This window comes from Gadus macrocephalus, chromosome 8 (assembly GCF_031168955.1).
Source record: "Gadus macrocephalus chromosome 8, ASM3116895v1".
Taxonomy (NCBI): Eukaryota; Metazoa; Chordata; class Actinopteri; order Gadiformes; family Gadidae; genus Gadus; species Gadus macrocephalus.
In genome coordinates this window covers 4,284,535-4,304,536 of record NC_082389.1, presented here as the reverse complement: position 1 = coordinate 4,304,536, position 20,002 = coordinate 4,284,535, and the positions used below count along the sequence as shown (strand labels likewise).

The 20,002-nt window shown below is 47.2% G+C and overlaps 2 protein-coding genes across 6 annotated transcripts; one reads left to right on the top strand and one right to left on the bottom strand.

The window, feature by feature from the left end:
• The first annotated feature begins 1,956 nt into the window (after window positions 1-1,956).
• Window positions 1,957-10,621, top strand: LOC132462574 (serine/arginine-rich splicing factor 11-like). 3 transcript variants are annotated; one of them, XM_060058155.1, is made up of 12 exons: window positions 1,957-2,249; window positions 3,394-3,527; window positions 5,775-5,890; window positions 6,798-6,878; window positions 6,983-7,020; window positions 7,233-7,366; window positions 7,539-7,617; window positions 8,329-8,451; window positions 8,557-8,649; window positions 9,246-9,329; window positions 9,442-9,610; window positions 9,702-10,621. In XM_060058155.1, exons 1-12 carry the CDS (start codon window positions 2,128-2,130, stop codon window positions 9,876-9,878), a joined length of 1,350 nt encoding a protein of 449 aa, XP_059914138.1. In that variant the 5' UTR covers window positions 1,957-2,127; the 3' UTR covers window positions 9,879-10,621. The 3 variants fall into 3 exon arrangements, with proteins under 3 accessions (XP_059914138.1, XP_059914137.1, XP_059914140.1); XM_060058154.1 differs by having other exon boundaries at window positions 9,442-9,616; XM_060058157.1 differs by lacking the exons at window positions 1,957-2,249; window positions 3,394-3,527 and adding exons at window positions 4,264-4,466; window positions 4,876-5,483 and having other exon boundaries at window positions 9,442-9,616.
• Window positions 10,622-10,716: 95 nt separating this feature from the next.
• Window positions 10,717-19,694, bottom strand: LOC132462572 (ankyrin repeat domain-containing protein 13C-like). 3 transcript variants are annotated; one of them, XM_060058153.1, is made up of 14 exons: window positions 19,380-19,694; window positions 18,744-19,129; window positions 18,610-18,651; window positions 17,828-17,932; window positions 16,039-16,124; window positions 15,719-15,764; window positions 15,472-15,538; window positions 15,150-15,294; window positions 14,207-14,338; window positions 13,538-13,699; window positions 13,012-13,091; window positions 12,622-12,720; window positions 12,142-12,242; window positions 10,717-12,030 (listed from the first exon to the last, which is right to left on the bottom strand). In XM_060058153.1, the coding sequence occupies exons 2-14, from the start codon at window positions 19,117-19,119 to the stop codon at window positions 11,900-11,902; spliced, it is 1,572 nt and encodes a 523-aa protein (XP_059914136.1). In that variant the 5' UTR covers window positions 19,120-19,129; window positions 19,380-19,694; the 3' UTR covers window positions 10,717-11,899. The 3 variants fall into 3 exon arrangements, with proteins under 3 accessions (XP_059914136.1, XP_059914135.1, XP_059914134.1); XM_060058152.1 differs by having other exon boundaries at window positions 18,744-19,165; window positions 19,380-19,688; XM_060058151.1 differs by having other exon boundaries at window positions 18,744-19,687.
• Between the last annotated feature and the right edge of the window lie 308 nt (window positions 19,695-20,002).

Genomic DNA, 20,002 nt, shown 5'->3' with positions numbered 1-20,002 from the left:
ATGAAGCGAAGACAAGAGCTGCATTGTGTGAAAGACTTCTGCGCAATAATAACACCATGAGCATTAAAGGGCACCGTATCTCAAGGTTGTGAATGGACAACTAAAGCACATGGCTGGATCTCTAGAACTGGGACTAAACAATTATAGCTGTGGTGGTAATTTCCAAGTGAGACATTTCATCTTTCGCAGTTTTCAAGTACACAGATTGATCTTTATATATATCTGCAGTGATTGTAGTTAATGTAAAGAATGTCCGACCCAGACTCATGTAATCCTCAAATCTGTGATCCTAATCTCGAAAATTCAGTTGTATTTAAATTGTGTCGAAATATAAGCAAAGCACAGAAAGACACCCAAAGGGCGCTAAACCCTTTGAGTATATGAAGTAAACCCTATATGACTATCTATCCATCTATGTTAATGCATCATTCTCTCTAATATTACATAATGCCCTAACTGTTAGTCTCTAATGTAATGATATCCATAAAGCCAGCATTTTATATTTGCACATAACATCAACACAACAGATATAGCCTGACTGTATATATAGGGACAATAATCTAGAATTGTAGAGTTACCATAAGAAGGGACATTTTCCAACGTTGTTTTTTTTCAGTTTTGTTGACATTTGTGCTCAATCGAAAAAAGTGTTTTGTATTTGATATGATTTCGATATGATATATGTTGTTTCACATGTACTACTAGACAAATACCATTCTTGATGCGTGCGCTCATTAAACACATTTTTTGGGAATGCTCGGGCGACCTCTGCTGGTTATAGCATGAATAAAAAAACGGTTACTGTTGCAAAAAGTCCAGGGACTAATCAATGTACTTTGATACGGGTAGACATCATTGTAATGGCCATATTTTAAATACAAAAACTACTGAATCTCAATTGAGACGAAAAAACTGCAAATGCAGAAAGCCAATGTTCTTTGTTTATTCACAATAGATGCCTAGGACGGACCCAGCTCGCCGGGCGCAATCAGATGAGGCGTATTGCTCATGCAGGGACACCTCGACACTCAGCTAGGAGGAGCAGGGGATCGAACTAGCAACCTTCTGGTCACCCGCAAACCAGCTGAGCTACAGTCGCCCGGATCCTCTTTCTGGATGTGCTTACACCCAGACGTGGAGGAGAACCGCTTCTCATCTTAGTCACTAGACCCCTGTCACTAGACACTGCCTCTTCTCCACGGGGGCCCCGTCGCTAGAGTCCACCTACTTCCCCGAAGGCCTCCTCCTTTAGGCTCCTTCTTCCGGAACTGTAGGCGTAGCGCGGTGAGGGCTGGAGCCGGTTCACCGCCACCAGTCATGGACCAGGGGCTCAGCTCTTCTGGGAGGGAGAGAGGCGGCCCGTGTGGGGCTGCTGGTTGGCTGGAGGGCGGAAGGAGGGAGGGATTTCGTTTCCGGGCGTTTGGGCTCTCTGGGGGAGCATCCTTAGGGGAGAGGGGGGCCTGGAGCTCTCCAGGGTTTTCCTCGAAGGATGAATCGCTGTGGTAGTCAAGAAGAGTCCTTGCCGGTAGAGGAGTGGCTCTCTCATTCAATTAAATTAAACCTTTATTTGTATAGCCCTAAATCACAGGTAGTCTCAACGAGCTTAACAGGCCGTATATTTATGACTCCCCCCTGTACACATATTGAAACGGGTCTCTCATGGCACCAATCCAACCAAAGGCTCCAAAACCAGGCCCTGACAAGATTCATCATTATGCTGATACCACAGCACACACACTAAACCAACGTCAGCCTTGACAGTGTAACAGTCAAATGCATGAGCTAAAGGGTTAATAATTACTTCTACTTCAGTGTACATCTCGTCATAACCATTTATGTATGCACACACAGGGTTTGCAAGCATACGAAACGATGCATCGTCTGGATATGATTTGTATGGCCGACAGCAGGTTGTGATCCAGCGACGCGCGTCACTGTGCAATTGCACGACGCATGCGCAGTAGCCACCGGGGTTATCAATATGGTGGCGAAATCTTTGCAGCAGGTTTCTCCGTCTGCTGTCATGTGGATTTGACCTCCTCAGCGCTACGCGCCGTTGTCATTCGCCGGGGATCGTTGGAAGGGTCGCTTTACACGTGATTGTTTAGATATTTGCACTGAGAAAACATGAATTACTCCACGAAGGTGGTGCAAGTGACGAACGTGTCTCCGAGCACAACGTCCGAGCAAATGCGAATGCTCTTCGGGTTCCTCGGAATCATCGAAGAGCTCAAGTTGTTTCCACCAGAGTGAGTTTAATATTGCTTGATATTTTATTTAATTTTTTTGATTTTATTTAATGTAATTCAAAGCCCTGGTGTCATGCTTTTCGTGGTTAACAGACATTGTATTGGACCAGGCTGCGCTGTTTTGTTGTTGCGCTCTAGGATTGCGTAACTCTACCCAACATACCCGTTATCGCCGGTGTTAGGTGATGGGTTAGTGGTATAACATGGAGCGTGTTTTCTACCACCGCCTAATTAAAAACGCAATGCATATTTGGCCTTATTGACGTGCACCCTATCGGGTACATTTGGATCTCCCTCTCTGCGTATCTGCTTGTCGCCTTATCGGTTGCTTCAACGATATCCTCACGTTCAATCCGACTCTGACCTCAAGGCCTGACCGTCTCTAACAAGACTCAATGTATTTGATGATCGTTCCTTTAAATTCCTAATCAGAACATCACATGTTCGTATTAAGAGTCATTCAATTCAAGTTCTCAGTGGAAATTACTGTTTAATTGCCAAGTAACTAAATTCCGACGACACTAATGGCCTTTTCAGTTGGGGTCATCTGAGAATAGCCGAGGTCTAGAGTGCATCTCTTCAGTTGTTTTCTTTATCATGGCTGAGTCTACATGTTTCTGTAGTTGTACCAACTATGCCTGCTTCATTAGATGGAGAAGAACTTTATTAAGCCTCAAGAAGGGAAATTCCCTTCAAAAAACAGTCCAGCAGCAATGTAAATCAAAGGATAAGATTAAATACAATAAATAAATAATAAATAAATAAAATGAAATAATACAATACAATTCCCTTGTAGTAGGCGTCCCCTGACTGTTTGACTGGGGCGGGGGGGGTCCATTTGTAATACATGCATGCCAATGCCATGATGACAGAACCTTCTCAAATATAATATGACACAATGTGAACGATGAAAGCAGATAGATAGGCACCCCAAATGTTTACCTACATTTTTGAAAATTAATGTAATTAATTAATCCAGGTAAACATAATCAATTAAAAGTAAATCCCTAAATTGGTGTGTGAAGCCAAGATCCATTTTATAATCTGGGAATCTAAGGATTCAAAGTACGTTCTTTCAGATGACCATATTTGTATCATCTGAATACATAATAACATATACCTATATCTATATTTCTCTCCACAGTGACTCTCCCATGCCGGTGACATCACGCGTCTGCTTCGTGAAGTTCCAGCAGCACGAGTCTGTGGGCGTGTCTCAGCACCTCACCAACACGGTGTTCGTGGACCGCGCTCTGATCGTGGTCCCCTTTGCAGAAGGTTGGTGGCCTCTTCATGTGCATGTGGGGCGTGGCCATGATTGGCTCAAAGGGCCGCTGTCTCTAGCCTGGGGGTGGGGGGTGGGGGGGGGAGGGGCACTTCATTGAAGCGTTTGAACCATCCCACCTGTCATCGTTTTAAGCCACCTGTTTCCCTTTACCTGGTGGGGATTACAATGAGAGCTGACCAAAGTAGTATCGGGAATGTCAGCCGTTTTTGCTACACCTTCCCACTCGAGATAAGATCTTCATGATCCCATGCCTGAGGTGTTGAACGCAGATTTCTAAACTCAGGATTTTGGTATAATGTGTCCTACTGAAAAAAAACACATCACCAGTCACAATATCCAGGACACCAAAGTGTGCTTTACCGTCTAGAATGTGATGATTGCCGAGCCGCGTATGCTGCAGATAACAAGACAAATGCACCCAGAGCAGATGTGTGTTTACATGCTTAACCATGCATTTTATTTCTCCCCCCCCCCCTCCCCTCCCCTCTTCCCCCCCTCCCCCTCCCCCCCTGTTTTTGGTCTCCCCTGTGATAAACTTCTCTCTGTTATTTGTTTGTGTGTGTGTGTGCGCTCACGTGTGTGTGTGTGTGTGTGTGTTACTTTTGTAGTGGAGAAGGCAAAAGCAACCCCCTCGTTGATGGCTGAAAGTGATCCTCTGCTCGCCAACAGGGGATTGTAGACAATTGCAAAAGGCCAGCGAGCATTCCAGACCCCCCCCACTCTCCCCCCCTCCCTCTTTGTGTCTTCTATGCATTTTCTGACTTATCCCTCTCTCTCTCTCTCTCTTCTCTCTCTCTCTCCTCTCTCTCTCTCTCTCCCCCCCCCCCCCCCTCTCCTCTCCCCCTCTCTTTCTTGTGTTTATTTTTTCAAGGTGTTTTTCGATTTTATGAACTAGGGTGGGTGTCGAAGGAAGAGTCTGTGAGCCATGGGTCAGTCCACGCAATCAAACCGAAAAACACTGACGCACTCCCAAAGCCAGTGACATTGAAGAGAGTGTTCGCTCAGGACACACACACACAAAACCGTCAAATATAGCAATGGTGGGCGATGCAGTAATCCCGATAAGCTAACGAATTATGATTCAGCTGATTACATAACTGATATTAGTCAACTGAAATAGTAAACCGTGTGAAAACGAATTGTATGCACCATCATGCAGACAACACTCGCGGCTTAATGTCAGACGCTTGTGATGGCGCATAACATTGGGAATATTTAGCACGGAAAATTAGACCCTAAACTTTCCAAATGTTCTGATTCGTCATAGATGCTTAGCTGACTTGACACGATGTTAGTGCAATTCTCTTAACCAGGTATTTTTGTTGTTGTGTTTTACAGTTCTTTTTCCTGGCTCAGTCAGTCGTGTTTACCAGAACCTGCTGAAATACCGCCCAACAGTTTTGTCTCCTGCAACAAAATTCTCTCTCTCTCTCTCTCCCTCTCTCCCTCTCCCTTCTCTTGTTTTAAATGTTGTCATTGTTGTGTGTCTGTTATCAGGGTGTTTGTGTTCTCTGGGTACTGCAACTCTTGGGGGTTTTCAGGTTTGCTTGACTATGGTGATCCGCCTTACACCCATTCAGATTGTGAAATTGCAACAAAAAAAAAAACATGTACAATTGTGTCTGGAACGTTTGTGCAATCTGTACACTCTTTTCAACTACACAAAGCTTAGTTAGGTGACGCAGCGACAGGTAAGGGGACTACAAGTCCTAGTAGACAGCAGACGCATCACCCAAAACACTCTTTCCTTTAGTGTTAACTGCTGTGTCTTTTGATATCGAAGTTTTGGGTGAGTATGAACAGCCTCAAAGTCAAAGTGTTGTTGCCAAATCCCCTGAAACTCTCTTTTTTTTTTGTGTATCTCGATTTTTTTTTTGTCTCTGTGTGCTTTTAGTAGCGATGCCGCCCCCGTGAGTCGCTTGTTTCAGTAGACATCAGTATGAAAAGTGAGGGCACAACCAACTGGAGAGGCCACTGTGCTTGCTAACGTTTGGTTCATGACTTAAAAAAACATGTTCAGGTGATATACCCTCGGCAGTGTTCAATTGGATTAGTGTGATAGTGTCCCAGCAATAGTTATGCTACTGCAATGATTAAAAAAATATATATATACGGAAAATAAAAAGATTGTGAAGCCTGTATTGTTTTTCCTCCTCGAGATGTGGCCGAGTATTTGAGAGTGGATGCAGTCGTTGGCGTCCCCTGCGTAGTCTGACGCCCGTTTGGTTTCTGTCTAGGCTCTATCCCGGACGAGGCTAAAGCTTTGTCGCTGTTGGCGCCGGCAAACGCAGTAGCTGGAATCCTACCTGGAGGGGGTCTTCTTCCAACACCCAACCCGATGCCCAACCAGCATGTAAGACCCCCCAAGCCACCTCCATGCTTGGCCATTGCTTCATTCATTACAAACAAGTAGCGGTTGGTTTCATTAACTTATGCCGCTTTTCCACCGCACATGTAGCTCGACTCGACACGACTCGACACGGTAGCAGCACGGGTGCTTTTCCACCGCAAATAGTACCTCCTGGACGTGGGCGGGGTCGGCTGCGCGAAAGGGCCGTGACGTATTTGTGTACGCGACGCAAACAACACATACGCAACCCACACATGGACAGAACCCACATAACAACAATGGAGGACATCGATCACATTACTATTATTAGCTGGCATGTTGAAGAAGTTGGAGAAGTGGAACATGTTGGCTGCGGCGCTGCTATGGATGTTACCAGCATGGTTGCCATGTCACTCTCGTGACTTCGTCACACTCTCTGGCCAATCAGTCGCCGGCCGTCTGCCGACGTCACCTTTTAGCATCGGCTCAGCTCGCTTGGAACCTAGAGCGAGTAGGTACTAGAAAAAGCAGCCACTTCAGGTACCAGATACCATGGTACCGCGGTGGAAACGCAAAAAATGCGAGCTGAGTCGAGTCGTGTCGAGTCGTGTCGAGCTGGTACCATGCAGTGGAAAAGCGGCATTAGAGTAAATACTTTGTTTTGTAATTCAAAAGCCCTTTAGTTGACGCGAGAACAAATAGATTTCACTAGTTTGATGAGCTACTTTTGCAATTGCATGCTTTTTTTTTAATCACATTTAAATATGTTAGAATTTGGTGTTGCTCTGTTTTTTTCGTATATGTGCCAGCTCAGTATATTGATGAAGTGTGTTCAACAGAAGGGACCCAACAACGTATGGAAGGAAACAAAGAAGAGTAAACAAGGATCTGACGTGTCTAACTGTCATTCTTTTCATTTGTTTTGTCCCAGATGGGAGGGAATCCTTTCGGCGGTCCGAACATGGATGCAATGGCTGCTTTTGGATTTCCTGGTCCCAACATGAATCCCCAGGTGAAGTGTTTCCGGAGAAAGCACAGGGCTCCTCCTGGGCACCTGAGATAATAACTTAGAATATCTTAACAAACTTCTTAACTCTACTTATCGTCTCCCAATAGGCTGCCGACCAGCTTCTAAAGTTCATGACTGATCCTAAGTAAGTAATGCGCGGTTGGGTGAAATTATTCTAGTGATGATCACATCACACACACATGAATGCCTGAATTTTTCCACTCATGTCACCCGTGAGCCAATCAAACCTCAAAGTCTCTAACCGTCTTTGAACTGCAATCTTTCTACCAAAAACGTGCATCGTCTGCATATGGCTTTTACCTTCTCTGCACTGATCCCCAATCTATGGCTGTCTAGACTCAATCCCATGGCAGTCAACATGAATATGAATGCCACCATGAAAGCCGACGCAGCCGACAAAGAGATCGAGGATGCTATGAAGCGAGTGAGGGAAGCCCAGTCCCTCATCTCCGCAGCCATCGAGCCGGGAAGTAAGTGGAGGGGAACTGAACGTGGTCTCGGCTGCAGTCTCTCCCGTCCAGTCGCTTCGGTGGTCCCCTGCACCCCCTCAGGCTGTTTAGCACTGGGGTAGAACATGTATGCGTGAATGAATGAATGAATGAATGAAGGCGTAACCCGGTGTTGATAATGGTTCTGCTGCAGATAAGGAGAGCAAGAAGAAGCACTCGCGATCCCGCTCCAAGTCGAGGAGGAGGAGATCCAGATCGCGTTCACGGCACAGGTGAGTGTCTGTTATAGATCCACTGAAATGCAGACTCTTCATGCGCGCCGCGTACTTGACTTGATTAGTTTGTGAGGACGTGGGAAGCGAGGTACTGGACTGCTACTCAATAACTGATGTCGATGTTGACGCTGGGCCTGTTTGTTCAGAGTTCCCCTGGACTCTGCATGGCCCTAACTCCCGCTGCCAAACCCTTTTATACACTTATTGTATGGTGTACGACGTCCTTTCACTTAAAAACAGCACTTAGCATTGTTTAGCTTCTTATCCTAGCTATCTTTGGGAGTGGAGTCGGCTTAGCTCAGGAGGTAGAGCAGTTGTCTTGTAACCGAATGGTTGCTAGTTCAACTCCTCCTAGCTAAGTGTTGATGTGTCCCTGAGCAGGACACTTAACCCTAACCGCTCCTGACGAGCTGGCTGTCGCTTTGCATGGTTGACTCTGCCGTCGGTGTGTCAATGTGTGTATTAAACGATGTAAGTCGCTTTGGATAAAAGTGTCTGCTAAATGCCCTAATTGTAAATCTTTGTTGTATTCGGGGAATGGGTTAACCTAACAATTGTTAATACTTGGCACTTGGATCTTACTGTACCGACAGAGATGTACTTATTGTCAGTCGCTTTGGATAAAAGCATTTGCTAAATGCCTTAAATGTAAAAGTAAATGTTTGACCAGCCAGAGCCAGCACCATTCTTAAGTCGCTCGTCTTGCAGGCGTTCCCGGAGCCGATCGAGGCGACGCTCCAACTCCAGGAACAGGCGGCGCTCCAAGAGCCCCCGGCGTTCCCGGAGGTCCCGCTCCCGAGAGCGAGGTCGAAGGTCACGCAGTAGATCCAGGTAGGACTCGACTCGATCATCGCTTTCGACCACGCTCCCGCTCGTCATCCGATGTCCTGGGCCAATGAGACTGGGGCCGGGCTTTACACTGAATCTCATTCGCAGAGACCGAAAGAAGGAGGAGTCAGCACGGAGGAGATCGAAAACGCCGCCAAAGAGCTACAGCATGAGCAGGAGATCCCGCAGCGCGAGCACGCGGTGAGAACCGTTTTGGGTGTCGCCCCGATGGAGTCCTAGATCGCCCCTCTACTCGTTTCATTGTCTGCTGTTATGACCCTCAAATCTAGGGGATGGACGGGGTCACATAAACTCATACAGACTCTGGGTTTCACGAGTAAACACATAAGGTTTATTGTAACGACTAAAGAATATCGAACCCGAAAGAAGCTATACATCATCCCGTCGAGCCTGGGCCCAAATAGTTAACCTAACCGACTTACCTTAAACGGGTGATGTGATATGCTTTTTAGACTTTTCCCTTTGCTTTAGACTGTTATATGACTTATGTATCCATGTTTGATGTCTGCTAAACTAGAAAAATATCCCAAACCTAACCCAGAAATTAACAGTGTGAATAATGATATTTTAAACATACAGGGATGTAACCCTATCCTAGTAGTACCCCCAAAACCCAATTATTAACCCTTAAAAAGTTTGATATAGGATCATTATAACAAGAATATTCTTTTTGATTACGCTAAAGAATAACAAAGGTAAGCCTAGCTCCCTAACTCAGCAAAAACAGGAGACAATGGGGCACCAAATGAAAGGCTTTTTTGATTTCCGTAATCCAGGAGACGCAGGAAAAGCCGCAGCACCAGCCGGTCGCCAAAGAGGTCCCCTAAGAGAAGGGTCTCCCGGTCCCCGTCTCTGAGAAGGTGGGTCCCCCAAAGCAATCACTCGCCGCTGCACCCCTTCATCCAAGCCCTGTTCGTCTGTTGTATGGGGGTTCGCTCAGTATCGTAACGCGCCTGTTTCACCTCCCGTCAGACACAAGAAGGAGAAGAAGAAGGACAAGGAGCGAGACAGAGAGCGCCGGAGCGACAAAGACCGCCTCCGCGAGGAGCGCGAGCGATCAGCCAGTAAGAAGAAGAAGATGAAGGACAAGGACCGAGAGCGCGAACAGCGAGAGAGGAAGTCCGACGGAGAGAAAGGCGATGTAAAGGTTGGCGTTACATCATGCAAATGTTTTGCCATTTCTCAGTTTTCTTTCATGTATTAACGCAATATTTCCCCTCCCGCCCCCAAAGTTGCAGATCACAAGGAACTACGACGAGGAGGAGCAAGGCTACGACAGCGACAAGGAGAGGAAGGAATCGGATGACTCCGGCATGTCGCCTCACTCGGTGGACGGCCGCAGCAACGGGCGCAAGCATGCCAAGGTCAACGGCGGCCTCCATGCCGACGAGATGGACGTCAGCGACTGAGTGGGAGCTAAGTTGGAAGTGCCTTAAGGCCGAGTTATAGTTCCACGTCGACGCAACGCAAGGGAGTTTACGGATTCATCACGTCCTTGCGGACCCTCCTTGCGTCCAGGGCCTGACGTGCGCCTCCCAAAAATTGTAACCTTGCGTCGTGGCGACGCGGCAGCAAGGGCTGTGATTGGTCCGCTCACTAAAACCCGACACAGAACCAAAACAGGTTCACGTCAGCGTGGACCTTCCGTTGCGTCGACGTGGAACCATAACTGAGCCTTTAGGGACTCGACACTGTGTTTTAACCCCCCTCCCCCCCATTTACGTTTGTTGTTGACACAGGTTATGTCAGTGTTTTTGTTCCCTCCCACTCGTGAATTGAAGTCAAAACCTGAATTCTGCTTCGAGATGTGATCGGTGTCCCTCACGCGACAGACCACTCTTCCGCCACTGGATAGAAACGAGATTGTCATTTCTATATACGGTTCAAACTGATGACGTTTTCAGAAGTAGCCCCCTTATTCTTTTTTTCCTCCTCTTCGGATATTATCTATAACTGCAGTCGCTATTTACGTTATTTTTTCTTGAGCTTGTGATTACGAGTTTTCAGTTGCTGTGACATCCATGTGAAGTTGTGCAGAGCCTTTGTTTAGTGCTACTCCTTCTCCAGCATCTAATCACCATGTTGCTGCTTTGCTTGTTGAAGTTTGAACATGTTTTATCATTGGTTTTATATAAAAAGACTTCCAAGGGAACCCACTGTTTTTGCTTTCTTTCCATTCCTCTGTAGAGGTTAGAAGGAGACTCTTTGTAAAGCATGCAACAATTAACTTGATGTAGTCATTAGAAATAACTTGATGTGCTGGTGCTTTATTTAAAGGGATGTCAAGTTTATAAAGCTTTTTATATATTTGAGATGAGACATCTGAAAAGGTGAAACTATTTCCAGTCTTGACAATTGTGGTATCTTAAATTAATGCAATTAAATGAATTCTGGGGGAGTACATCAAGCCGGCAGCCTTGACATTTTTAACGGCATGAAATGCTTTACAATATTTAAGTTTCTTTAGTAAGATAGCACATACTTCTAAAAACGTATTTATCCAACAGGACAACATAGCCAGGGGCATGCTTCAGATATCATCAGTGCAGTGCTATTACAACAGGTACTGTTATTGCATCTGGGTTTAACGCGCTCACAAACCCTGTTAATACGTTACAGCTCACACACACACACACACAACTGAACCCATACAAACACAGCGAGACAGCCAAGAGGTAACAGAAGCAAACCTGAAGATACAGGAGAGAGAACCCTGCGCTGGAAGAAAAGGCCTGGGTATTAAACTGTAAGAACTGTCGTTTTATGCCAAACTTTAACCCCCACCCCTGATTTAAAAACATTCTGAAGTTCTGTAAATGTATTGCTACACAGTGTCGATCCTCGGAGTAAATTGTACAGTATATACAACACAAAAATGTAAGCTTATTGGAGTATACTTTAGCTGTAGGACTCGATGTAGTGTTTGAGTGAATCCTTCAAAAGGAAAACAGTGCACTTTCAGAGGAGCAGACCGAGACAAAATGAGAACGCTTCAAATGGGTCCTCTGAGTGCCAGAAATGGACCAGACCAATTCCATTTCTGAAACAAGGCCAGAGACCTCAAAGTGGGTCTTCTGTCACAGGAGAAGATAGCAGCACAGAGCAGTGGTAAAACTTGTTCGAACGGTGAACAGAAAAAAGTTAAATACAAGACTAGTGTGTGAAACGTCTAAAAACACGTCGCTTATGTGTACCTTTATGTTAAATCTACAACGGACAATAATAATGTGAAACTAAAATGAAAGATCCCTTTAAAACAAATCACAAAAAGATGAACCATCCCTCAATTCTTCTTCTGCTTCGAAAACAAAAATGTCAGTCGCTGGTCTTCTCCCGTCATGGGGAGTTTGCATCTCGACCCCCCCTCGTTTCTTCCCCGCCTTATCCGCCAGGGGCCCTTGGGGTGCGGACAGAACGCAAGCACGATCGATCAGAGATCGGGGAAGCGACTGGGATCTTCCTTGTATTCGGCGGGGATGGCGAAAATCGACGCCTCGAATTCACTGTAGCGGAACTCCTGGAAGGTGACGGTGGCGGTGATGGTGGGGAAGACCGGGATGTCTGCGGGGGGAGAGAGAGAGAGGAAGAGAGAGAGAGAGAGAGTGCTGTCAGTTAGGAGAATAGCGACCGGTTGGCTGTGGTGAACTCTTCGGCCCAAACACCGCCACATACCCAGCTTGACCGGGAAGCCCGGCGGGAGTTTCATCTGGACGAACTCTCGGAGTTTGTTGAAGTGCTTGAACGGAGCCACGACCTCCAGGACATTCAGTAACCTGGATGAAAGTGAAAGTAAAAAAATAATATTAAAATGAAAGTGAAACTAAGAAAATTCAATAAGGTTTCATCTAGGATCCATCCATCATAGTGATCCTGTCTCCTTCTTTACTGACTGCTTTGTGTATTCTGCAGCACAAACCATACTGTCTGATTCATTCCCACTAGACATTACACAGAGAGTAATTGAGGCTCCTGCTTTGCGTTAGAGAAGCAGTAAAATATCTACCTGAAGCCACGTGTACCGTATCCCAGAGCTACATTTCCTGACACGAGTTATTCATCTAGGGTGGCTGCCTTTCTTATTTTACCCACATATTTCAAATGCGGGGAAGGCGCTCGTACGAGAAGATCCAGACAGGGAGACCAAGTACTTACGACTCGATGCCCAGTGGGAAATCCTGGCTCATGGCTACGGTCGCTTTGAAGTTCTTCTTGCTTTCCTTGCACACGAGTTCCCTCCCCAAGTGAGGGGGCCTGGGCACGGCACAGAGGAGAAGGAAGGGGGGGGGGGGGGGGGGGTGTTTGCTTGGGTGGAATCTCATTTTTCGGGGAGAACATTGATAGTGCTACCCAGCGACCTAGCACGATGATGAGGGGTGGGCCGAACCCCATGTAGTGCTTTGAGGATAGCTACGTATAATGCAGTGAAATACTGTTGTACCGCCCATCTATCCAAACGTCTATATATATATGTAAAAATAAAAAGAGCTTTGATCCCTGTCAGACGAACAGTCGATGTGAAACCCTCAGCAGGTTCAAACGTACTTTCCGTGCTCCGCCGTGATGTACTCCTCCCAGGAGATGGTGTTGGAGGACGGGGCGGTGAGAGACTGCCTCCTCATCGGCTGGTGACCCAGAAGAAATAAAACGGATGTTATGAACACACTAATGAAGACTTGGAGAAAAGGGTGTGTGTGTGTGTGTGTGTGTGTGTTATCCCTGTGTGTCTGTCTTTCCGCCTGTGTGTGTGTCCGTTATGCCTGTGTGCCTGTCTGTGTGTCTGATGTCTGTGTCTGTTACGCCTTTGTCTGTTATGCCTGTGTCTCCGTAATGTGTGTGTGTGTGTCCGTTCTGTGTGCGTGTTTGTCCGTTCTGTGTGCGTGTGTGTCCGTTCTGTGTGTGTGTGTGTCCGTTCTGCGTGTGTGCGTGTGTCCGTTCTGTGTGTGTCCGTTCTGTGTGTGTGTGTGTGTGTCCGTTCTGTGTGTGTGTGTGTGTGTCCGTTCTGTGTGTGCGTGTGTCTGATCTGTGTGCGTGTGTGAGCACGTGTGTGTGTGTGTGTGCATGCACTGACCTCGAAGCTCTGCTCGCTGATGTTGCCTCCCTTGCTCAGGCTCTCCATGATGGCCTTGTTCCTCAGGATGTCCTCCTCGCTCAGGTGCTCTCGCCGCTTCCTGGACTCCAGCACCAGGCCGTTCACCGCGTAGAAGTCCGCCAGGAAGTTCCCCACCTTCTCCTGGAGGTGGTAGAGAAGAGGACGGAAAACTGTAAAAGCGCTAACATTCACCCATTCCCACCCCGACGGCGGAGTCAACCATTCAAGGCGACAGCCGGCTCGCCGGGAGCAGTCGGGGTGAGTCCCCTTGCTCAGGGACACTTCGACACTCAGCTAAGAGGAGCCGGGGATCGAACCAGCAACCTTCTAGCTACCAGCCCACACACAGTCACTTGGACACAGATATTTCGGAGGTGGGTAGATGCATCCCTCTGTGATATGCTTGCTCTTTTATCTTTTCAGATCCATTCCATCAGTTTAACCTTTAACGTAACACGAGAATAGCTAACTTATAAAGGTATAAGATTAGCCGTTCAGTTAAAACAGTAAAAGGCCCGTTAGAGCACATAAGGGCGTTATGTTAATGCTGAAGTTGCCGTTGCAGTGTGTGACACATGCACTGTTGAGTTGACTGCGTTCGCCTTCAACCAGCCAACAGCACAGGCCGCGTGAGCGTGAGCTGCTTACGGTCTTGTCCTCTCTGAAGAGCCAGCCGATCTGACTGCGGGAGAAGGTGATGGACTTGGTGGACAGCGTGGCGGAGTAGACGTCGCTGCTCATCAGGATGTCCACCTCCTCCTCCGTCTCCATCTCAGACTCCTGGGGGGAGACAAGCGTGGTCAGTGTCGCCAACACGGTCTACAGAGCACGACCGTTAGGTTCTGCGTGGGGCGATGGTTAGATCAAGGCACAGGGTTGTGTGTCTTTGTTTTGTCGTAGGTGTCCATGATGTCGTCGTTCTTGTTGGGTTAGGGGTTCAATCTACCACGTTCTCCCGTTTATTAGATCGTACGAGTGGCTTCTGCTCTCTTACAAACGACACTGTTCAATGAGTAGTAAAATATAAAAAAGCCAAGGAGACTAAACACACACAAATGGACGTGCCAGAGTTAACTGTTAAGTAGAGGGCAAGCGAGGGCAGGACAGAACAGGAGACAGCTGGACAGGTGGGAGCGGAGAACCTGACAGGTAGAAGGGTTCCCAGGCAGAACACCGGAGTGGGGTACGGCAGAGAGTAGGTCAGAGAGAGGGGGGCCAAGGACTGGGACATTAATACTGCTCTTTTAATTAGTGCAGCCTGCTACTGTCGAGTACTGCCACCCATATGCTAATTCATGAGTCATAAGGGCTCAGCGACCCAAGGTCTTGTTCAAAACAGTGGCCGCATCCCACACAAACCTTAAGAGAACTTTAAAAGGCTGTTTGTACTTTCAAGGGGAGAGATGTTTTTAACGGTGACGGCCAAATTCAAAGGAAAGGATAGATTGTGCGGCTCAAAGCGACAAAAAAAAAATAATAATGAAAAAATAATGTATGGTCGACTCGGTGGCGGGACTACGATGAAAGTCTACGACGACAGGGGGTCATCTTCTGGAGAGCGGCGCCAGTGGGTGGGCGGATCACGTCTCACCTCGTGGTGTATCCTTTGGTATACTTTGGCCTCGTTATCCAGCACTACAAAGGACTGCGCCGGTTCGGCGTCTCCGCTGAAGATGAAGCTGAGGTCCCCGCGCTGGCACTTCATGTCCGAGAAGTCTATGAGCGTGGTGTCGAGTCTGACAAAATCGACAGGAGCGGGGAGAGACAGGCAGACACACACACACGGAGCGATAAGGCGGCGATTATTTTTTTGTTGCAGCGCATTATCAGAGACCCCGCGAGCAACAGCGTTGTGACGGGGGGGGGGGGGGGGGGGGGGGCATTTTGTCTGCAACGCATCTTCAAAGCCTCACCTGATATTGTTCCCCTGCTTGTAGATCTTACAGGCGTCAGACGGGAGGATCCGGGACAACAGTGGGACTGTGGCGGGAACGCAAACATGGTTAGTGTCGTTTGGAGAAGTTCAAGGAGAAGTGGGTAAGTTCATGTTTGCTGCACTCATGGTTTTTGATAAAGCGCCAAAGGCCATGTGACACAGTGGAGCACTCTGCGAGGTTGCAGTTTGTTTTTTCTTGCACCGTTCAGCGACAAAGGATTTACCCCAACTCTGGAAGTCCCAATGCAGCTCCAAGTAGAAGTCCCCGAGCTGTGAAAAAGCAATTAAGAAAAGCGTCAAGACACATCACAACCCGACGGATGAAACCCACACCGACTCATTTGGATTTGAAATTGACATCCAGTAACAAATCCTACGAGGTCACCCGTGCAAAAAATCCTGTGTCATTTCTACAGCTACAGTTCACTCCACTCTTTTACACGTCTAAAAAAGGACCGAGGGGATTTAAACAAGAAGCGACAGATTTATTAATGGGCAGGGTCAAAGATCCCGATTCATTTACGGTGAAGAATACGAGGCTTACCTCCCGCAGAGCGTTCAGTAGTTTGGGCCTCTTGTCCTCTACGCTCTCTCTGGACTGCTGCTTTAACTTCCGCAGTATGGCCGTGACTGAAGAGGAGGGGGGGGGAGAGAAGGGGGAGGGGGGGGGCAGAGGGATACAATTTAAATGGAAATCTCACTTCACACACACACACACACACACACACACACACACACACACACACACACACACACACACACTATCCAAACACGACAGTTTCTACTCTTTAGCAAACATCGTCCATGTCTAACGATCCACTATTCACACGTCCCCTGCTCCCTGCGGAGTATTAATGCCGAGATCGCCGAGAGTCAAGCGTTCAAAGCCACGGCGCGGCTACGATGAGCAGCAGCAGCAGCAGCAGCAGCAGCAGCATCGTCGTGCCCGTTTGCCCATCACGAACGACACCCTGTGGCTTCTGACCACAGGGAGGCGTAGTGCCCTAATAGCCCGGGTTACGAAGAAGCGCTGACGGAGCAGGAGCTCCCGGCAGGGGGTGGGCGGGGGGGGGTGGGCGGGGGTGATGAGGCGCCGACGTGGAGGTCTGAGAGCAGCCCATCTGTGTGTCTACACAGGGTTTCGTCTGGGTGTTTTGTCATCTTGTCTTTGTGTAACCTTGCTTGGAGTTATTGGCTGTGTCCGACCTCTTCTTGCCCTTCCTGCCACGGCATGAAATGCCTCCTCTCTCTCTCTCTCTCTCTCTCCCCCCCCCCCCCCCCCCCCACCGCTTCAGAGTGTCGTGACCTTCCCCATCGCTTGAGTCCCAGTCCAGAGACTGTCTGACTGCCCGATCCGGCAGAGCGCGTGGACGTGCATACTAACGTATTATTTACCTCACTGGCGCCTACGGGCCCTTCCAGGAAACAACGCGTGTCCCCTGTAGCAATTAGTCCACCTCATGTCAAGGCTAGATTAGCATGTGAGCACTCGATCCGCAATCTCCATCCCTCACATGAGGATCACGATGTGGCCCAGTGTTTTGCAGGGTTTATCACCTGTCGTTTGTCACATTGCATCAGCCGTCACTCAGTTTTAAACCCAGTAGCATCGTAAAAGCAGGTCGGGAAGACGGCAGTGAACTCAGGGCAGTTCCAGCCTGTCTGTGAGACAATCGCATCATATAAGCAGGCTTTATCACACACAATGAATATATGACTATATGAAAACAAATCCCTCTAGCACTGTGTGGCAGGACAGGCCTTAAGGTTAGGAACGATGCAATGAAAGGAAAAACACAGCCTTGGAATACAACCCAATTCCCTAAGAAAACCAGTCATCAATAACCTGTCTGTGAGTAACATGCACTCGTTTGCTAAAAGGGTTTCATAGCCTTTGTCCAAGATCCAACATAAATCATGATGATCTAACATGAGAAGTCACTGAAATGCACTAGTGGTCGACTCAATAAAAGCTTAAAAGGTGGGGATGAACCAAAAGCGAAGCGAATATTCTACTTGCGTTACTTGGGTAGGGTTGCTTGCGGGAAGCGTAAACCTTTCTCACGCGAGTGATTCAGTATGAAGTGAAATTCATTGAGAATTTCCAATATTGCAACCTCCGAAAGCCGAATTTGCATTGTTCACAGGAGCAGAACGATGCAAATGTGAGTAGCGTAAACCAGGTCGTTTGAGGCCATTCAAGCAATCCACTGATAATTTGCGTCGTTGCATTGAGTTTCTATGTATTCGCACCCGCGCCTGCGCTCTTGGTGTGAACACACGGACCGTAGGAACAGGCTATGGGTCGAAGAAGAGAACGTTTAATGGCTTACTCAATTGCCGGTCACCGAAGCTGATGGCCTCAGCCAGAGGGCTCCAGCCCTGGGCGTTCTTTATCTTCACCGGGGCGTTGTGTGCCAGCAGTAAAAGGGCACATTCTGGGAAATAAACATGACCCAAAACAGTTATACAGAGAAACTCCATTTTGTTGTTTTTTCTGTTGAACTTATGTACTTTGGAAATTGGAAATCTGAAATCTGTCATGCATGGTATTAATGGAAATCAAAATGGAAATTATAAATGTATATTTACGTCCTCTCTCATTCATTCTGTGCCAGTTACACCATTTGACACTTTTCATAGATTAAACAAAATGATGTAGTTCATACAGCAAGTCGAATCAGATAAGGCGTTTTGAGGCAAATTATTTTTGCAACTGGAAATGTTCAACCTTATAGCAAACTCGGATGGATTACTATACTACTTTACAATCACACCATCCGAAAATACACTATCGCTATGAGTGTAATCAATATTAGCAGACTTGTATCCGTCAAAATGCTGACACCTTGTCTGAATGTTAACCCAGAGGTCACAACGGACAAGTGCAACCGAAGCACATTGAGACTATTCCCATAGGGAGTACTGATGTCCAAGCGCTGGGATTGTTCCATTTGGGTCCCAGTCAGAGATATGCATATACAAAAGACGCATCAATAATTTCGAAAATAAAGAACATAACATGCTGATTTTATGGAATCCAACACAAATTCAAACATGATCACCCATGAATACATGAACCACCCAAACGACAAATAATTGCATCGAACATTACCTTTGTGACCCAACATCACAGCCAGGTGAAGAGGTGTATTTCCTAAACAGCGAAAAAACAAAGACACACAATTCAGTCCAAGTGCCAACATTACATCACTTTGAATATTCATCCACCACACACACTAGACTCACCGTGCACATCCTTCTGAGAGATGCTGTGCACTCTGATGAGGGAGGAGAGACGCCTCACATCCGCCTTGAACACGCACTCGTGCACGGGGAGCTCCAGCCCCTCCAGGATGATGGGGTTCTTGTTGTCGTCCACCAGAGCATGGCCGATGGACGTGTGAGCGTTCAGGTTGTTGGCGTTGATGTTGGACAGCTGTTGCTGGGAGGGCACTGACTGCTGCTGCTGGAAAGCCTTGTTGGTCTTGAGGGGGTTGCTGTCCATGTTGTTGACGGTGGTCCCGTCACCATGGGAGGACTCGTCGTAGGTGTCCATGATGTCGTCATTCTTGTTGGGTTTGTTGTGGTCTTTCCTCAAGGTGCGGATCTTCTCCCCTGTCATCACTGGACTGCTACAGCCGAAGCGATTTCTTAATACGTGAGGCGGGCTGGAGGAGTGATTGCATTAATTTGCAAAGCTACTGCAAATTAATGCATGCAGACATGTAACAATAGCTAACAAAACGGCGATTAGAGTCGTAGTTTCACCGGCGCTATCGGATCCACCTGCTGTGGAGCTCGCAGTGTAGCGGCAGCGGCTAACGCTAGCTTGTATTAGCTAATTTAACAATATTACGGTCGACCACGGAACAAGGGGCTTACCTCAACAACAATAAAGCATGCCCACTGTAGAAACACGTCACTTAATTTGAAACCGAAACCGCTACATCGTTTTCACTGACATGTTATTGGCGGACCCACGATCCAAAATGTCACCGATTCCTGCGCTTTGCAGCAAATTCCAATGAACTGGATGATAGTGACGCCTGGTCACTACACACCGACGCAGATACCGCGAGACTTGAGGCACCCTCCGCGCGATTCTCGCAGCGCACCTTTTGGTCCGTTGGTTGTTGAAATCAGAATCAGACAGACACACACATCTACATTGCATCTTATTGTAATAACAGTTTTAAAAGTATTTTATATTAAGTACACAAGAGTATAAATAAATAGGATTGGTTCCTCAATAGCCACATAGCAGTAACAATACAAGATAAATTATATAAAGATAAGTACAAATAAAGATATTAAAAAGCTCTTCACAATTAATGTTTGAAGCAAAAATGTGCAGAAACAAAGTCCGTCAGTGTGTATACTGCATTTACTACTGCAAACACAAATACATGTTAAATGAAGAGTCGCAGTCATGATCATCATTAGATTTCTAAACACAGGTTCGGATGTCTTACGCTATGCACATATTTGGGCTGTTGGCATCCTGA

What these genes read in the sequence shown, in the direction of transcription:
- LOC132462572 (XM_060058153.1), bottom strand. Translation starts at nt 19,119, where the DNA reads ATGACAGGGGAGAAGATCCGCACCTTGAGGAAAGACCACAACAAACCC. An exon ending in CTCTCAGAAGGATGTGCACG is followed by an intron (nt 18,652 to 18,743) that starts GTGAGTCTAGTG and finishes TTCGCTGTTTAG; the next exon opens with GAAATACACCTCTTCACCTG. An exon ending in AAGCAGGGGAACAATATCAG is followed by an intron (nt 15,295 to 15,471) that starts GTGAGGCTTTGA and finishes CGATTTTGTCAG; the next exon opens with ACTCGACACCACGCTCATAG.
- LOC132462574 (XM_060058154.1), top strand. Translation starts at nt 2,128, where the DNA reads ATGAATTACTCCACGAAGGTGGTGCAAGTGACGAACGTGTCTCCGAGC. An exon ending in CGCAGCCATCGAGCCGGGAA is followed by an intron (nt 7,367 to 7,538) that starts GTAAGTGGAGGG and finishes GTTCTGCTGCAG; the next exon opens with ATAAGGAGAGCAAGAAGAAG. An exon ending in GAGAGAAAGGCGATGTAAAG is followed by an intron (nt 9,617 to 9,701) that starts GTTGGCGTTACA and finishes CCGCCCCCAAAG; the next exon opens with TTGCAGATCACAAGGAACTA.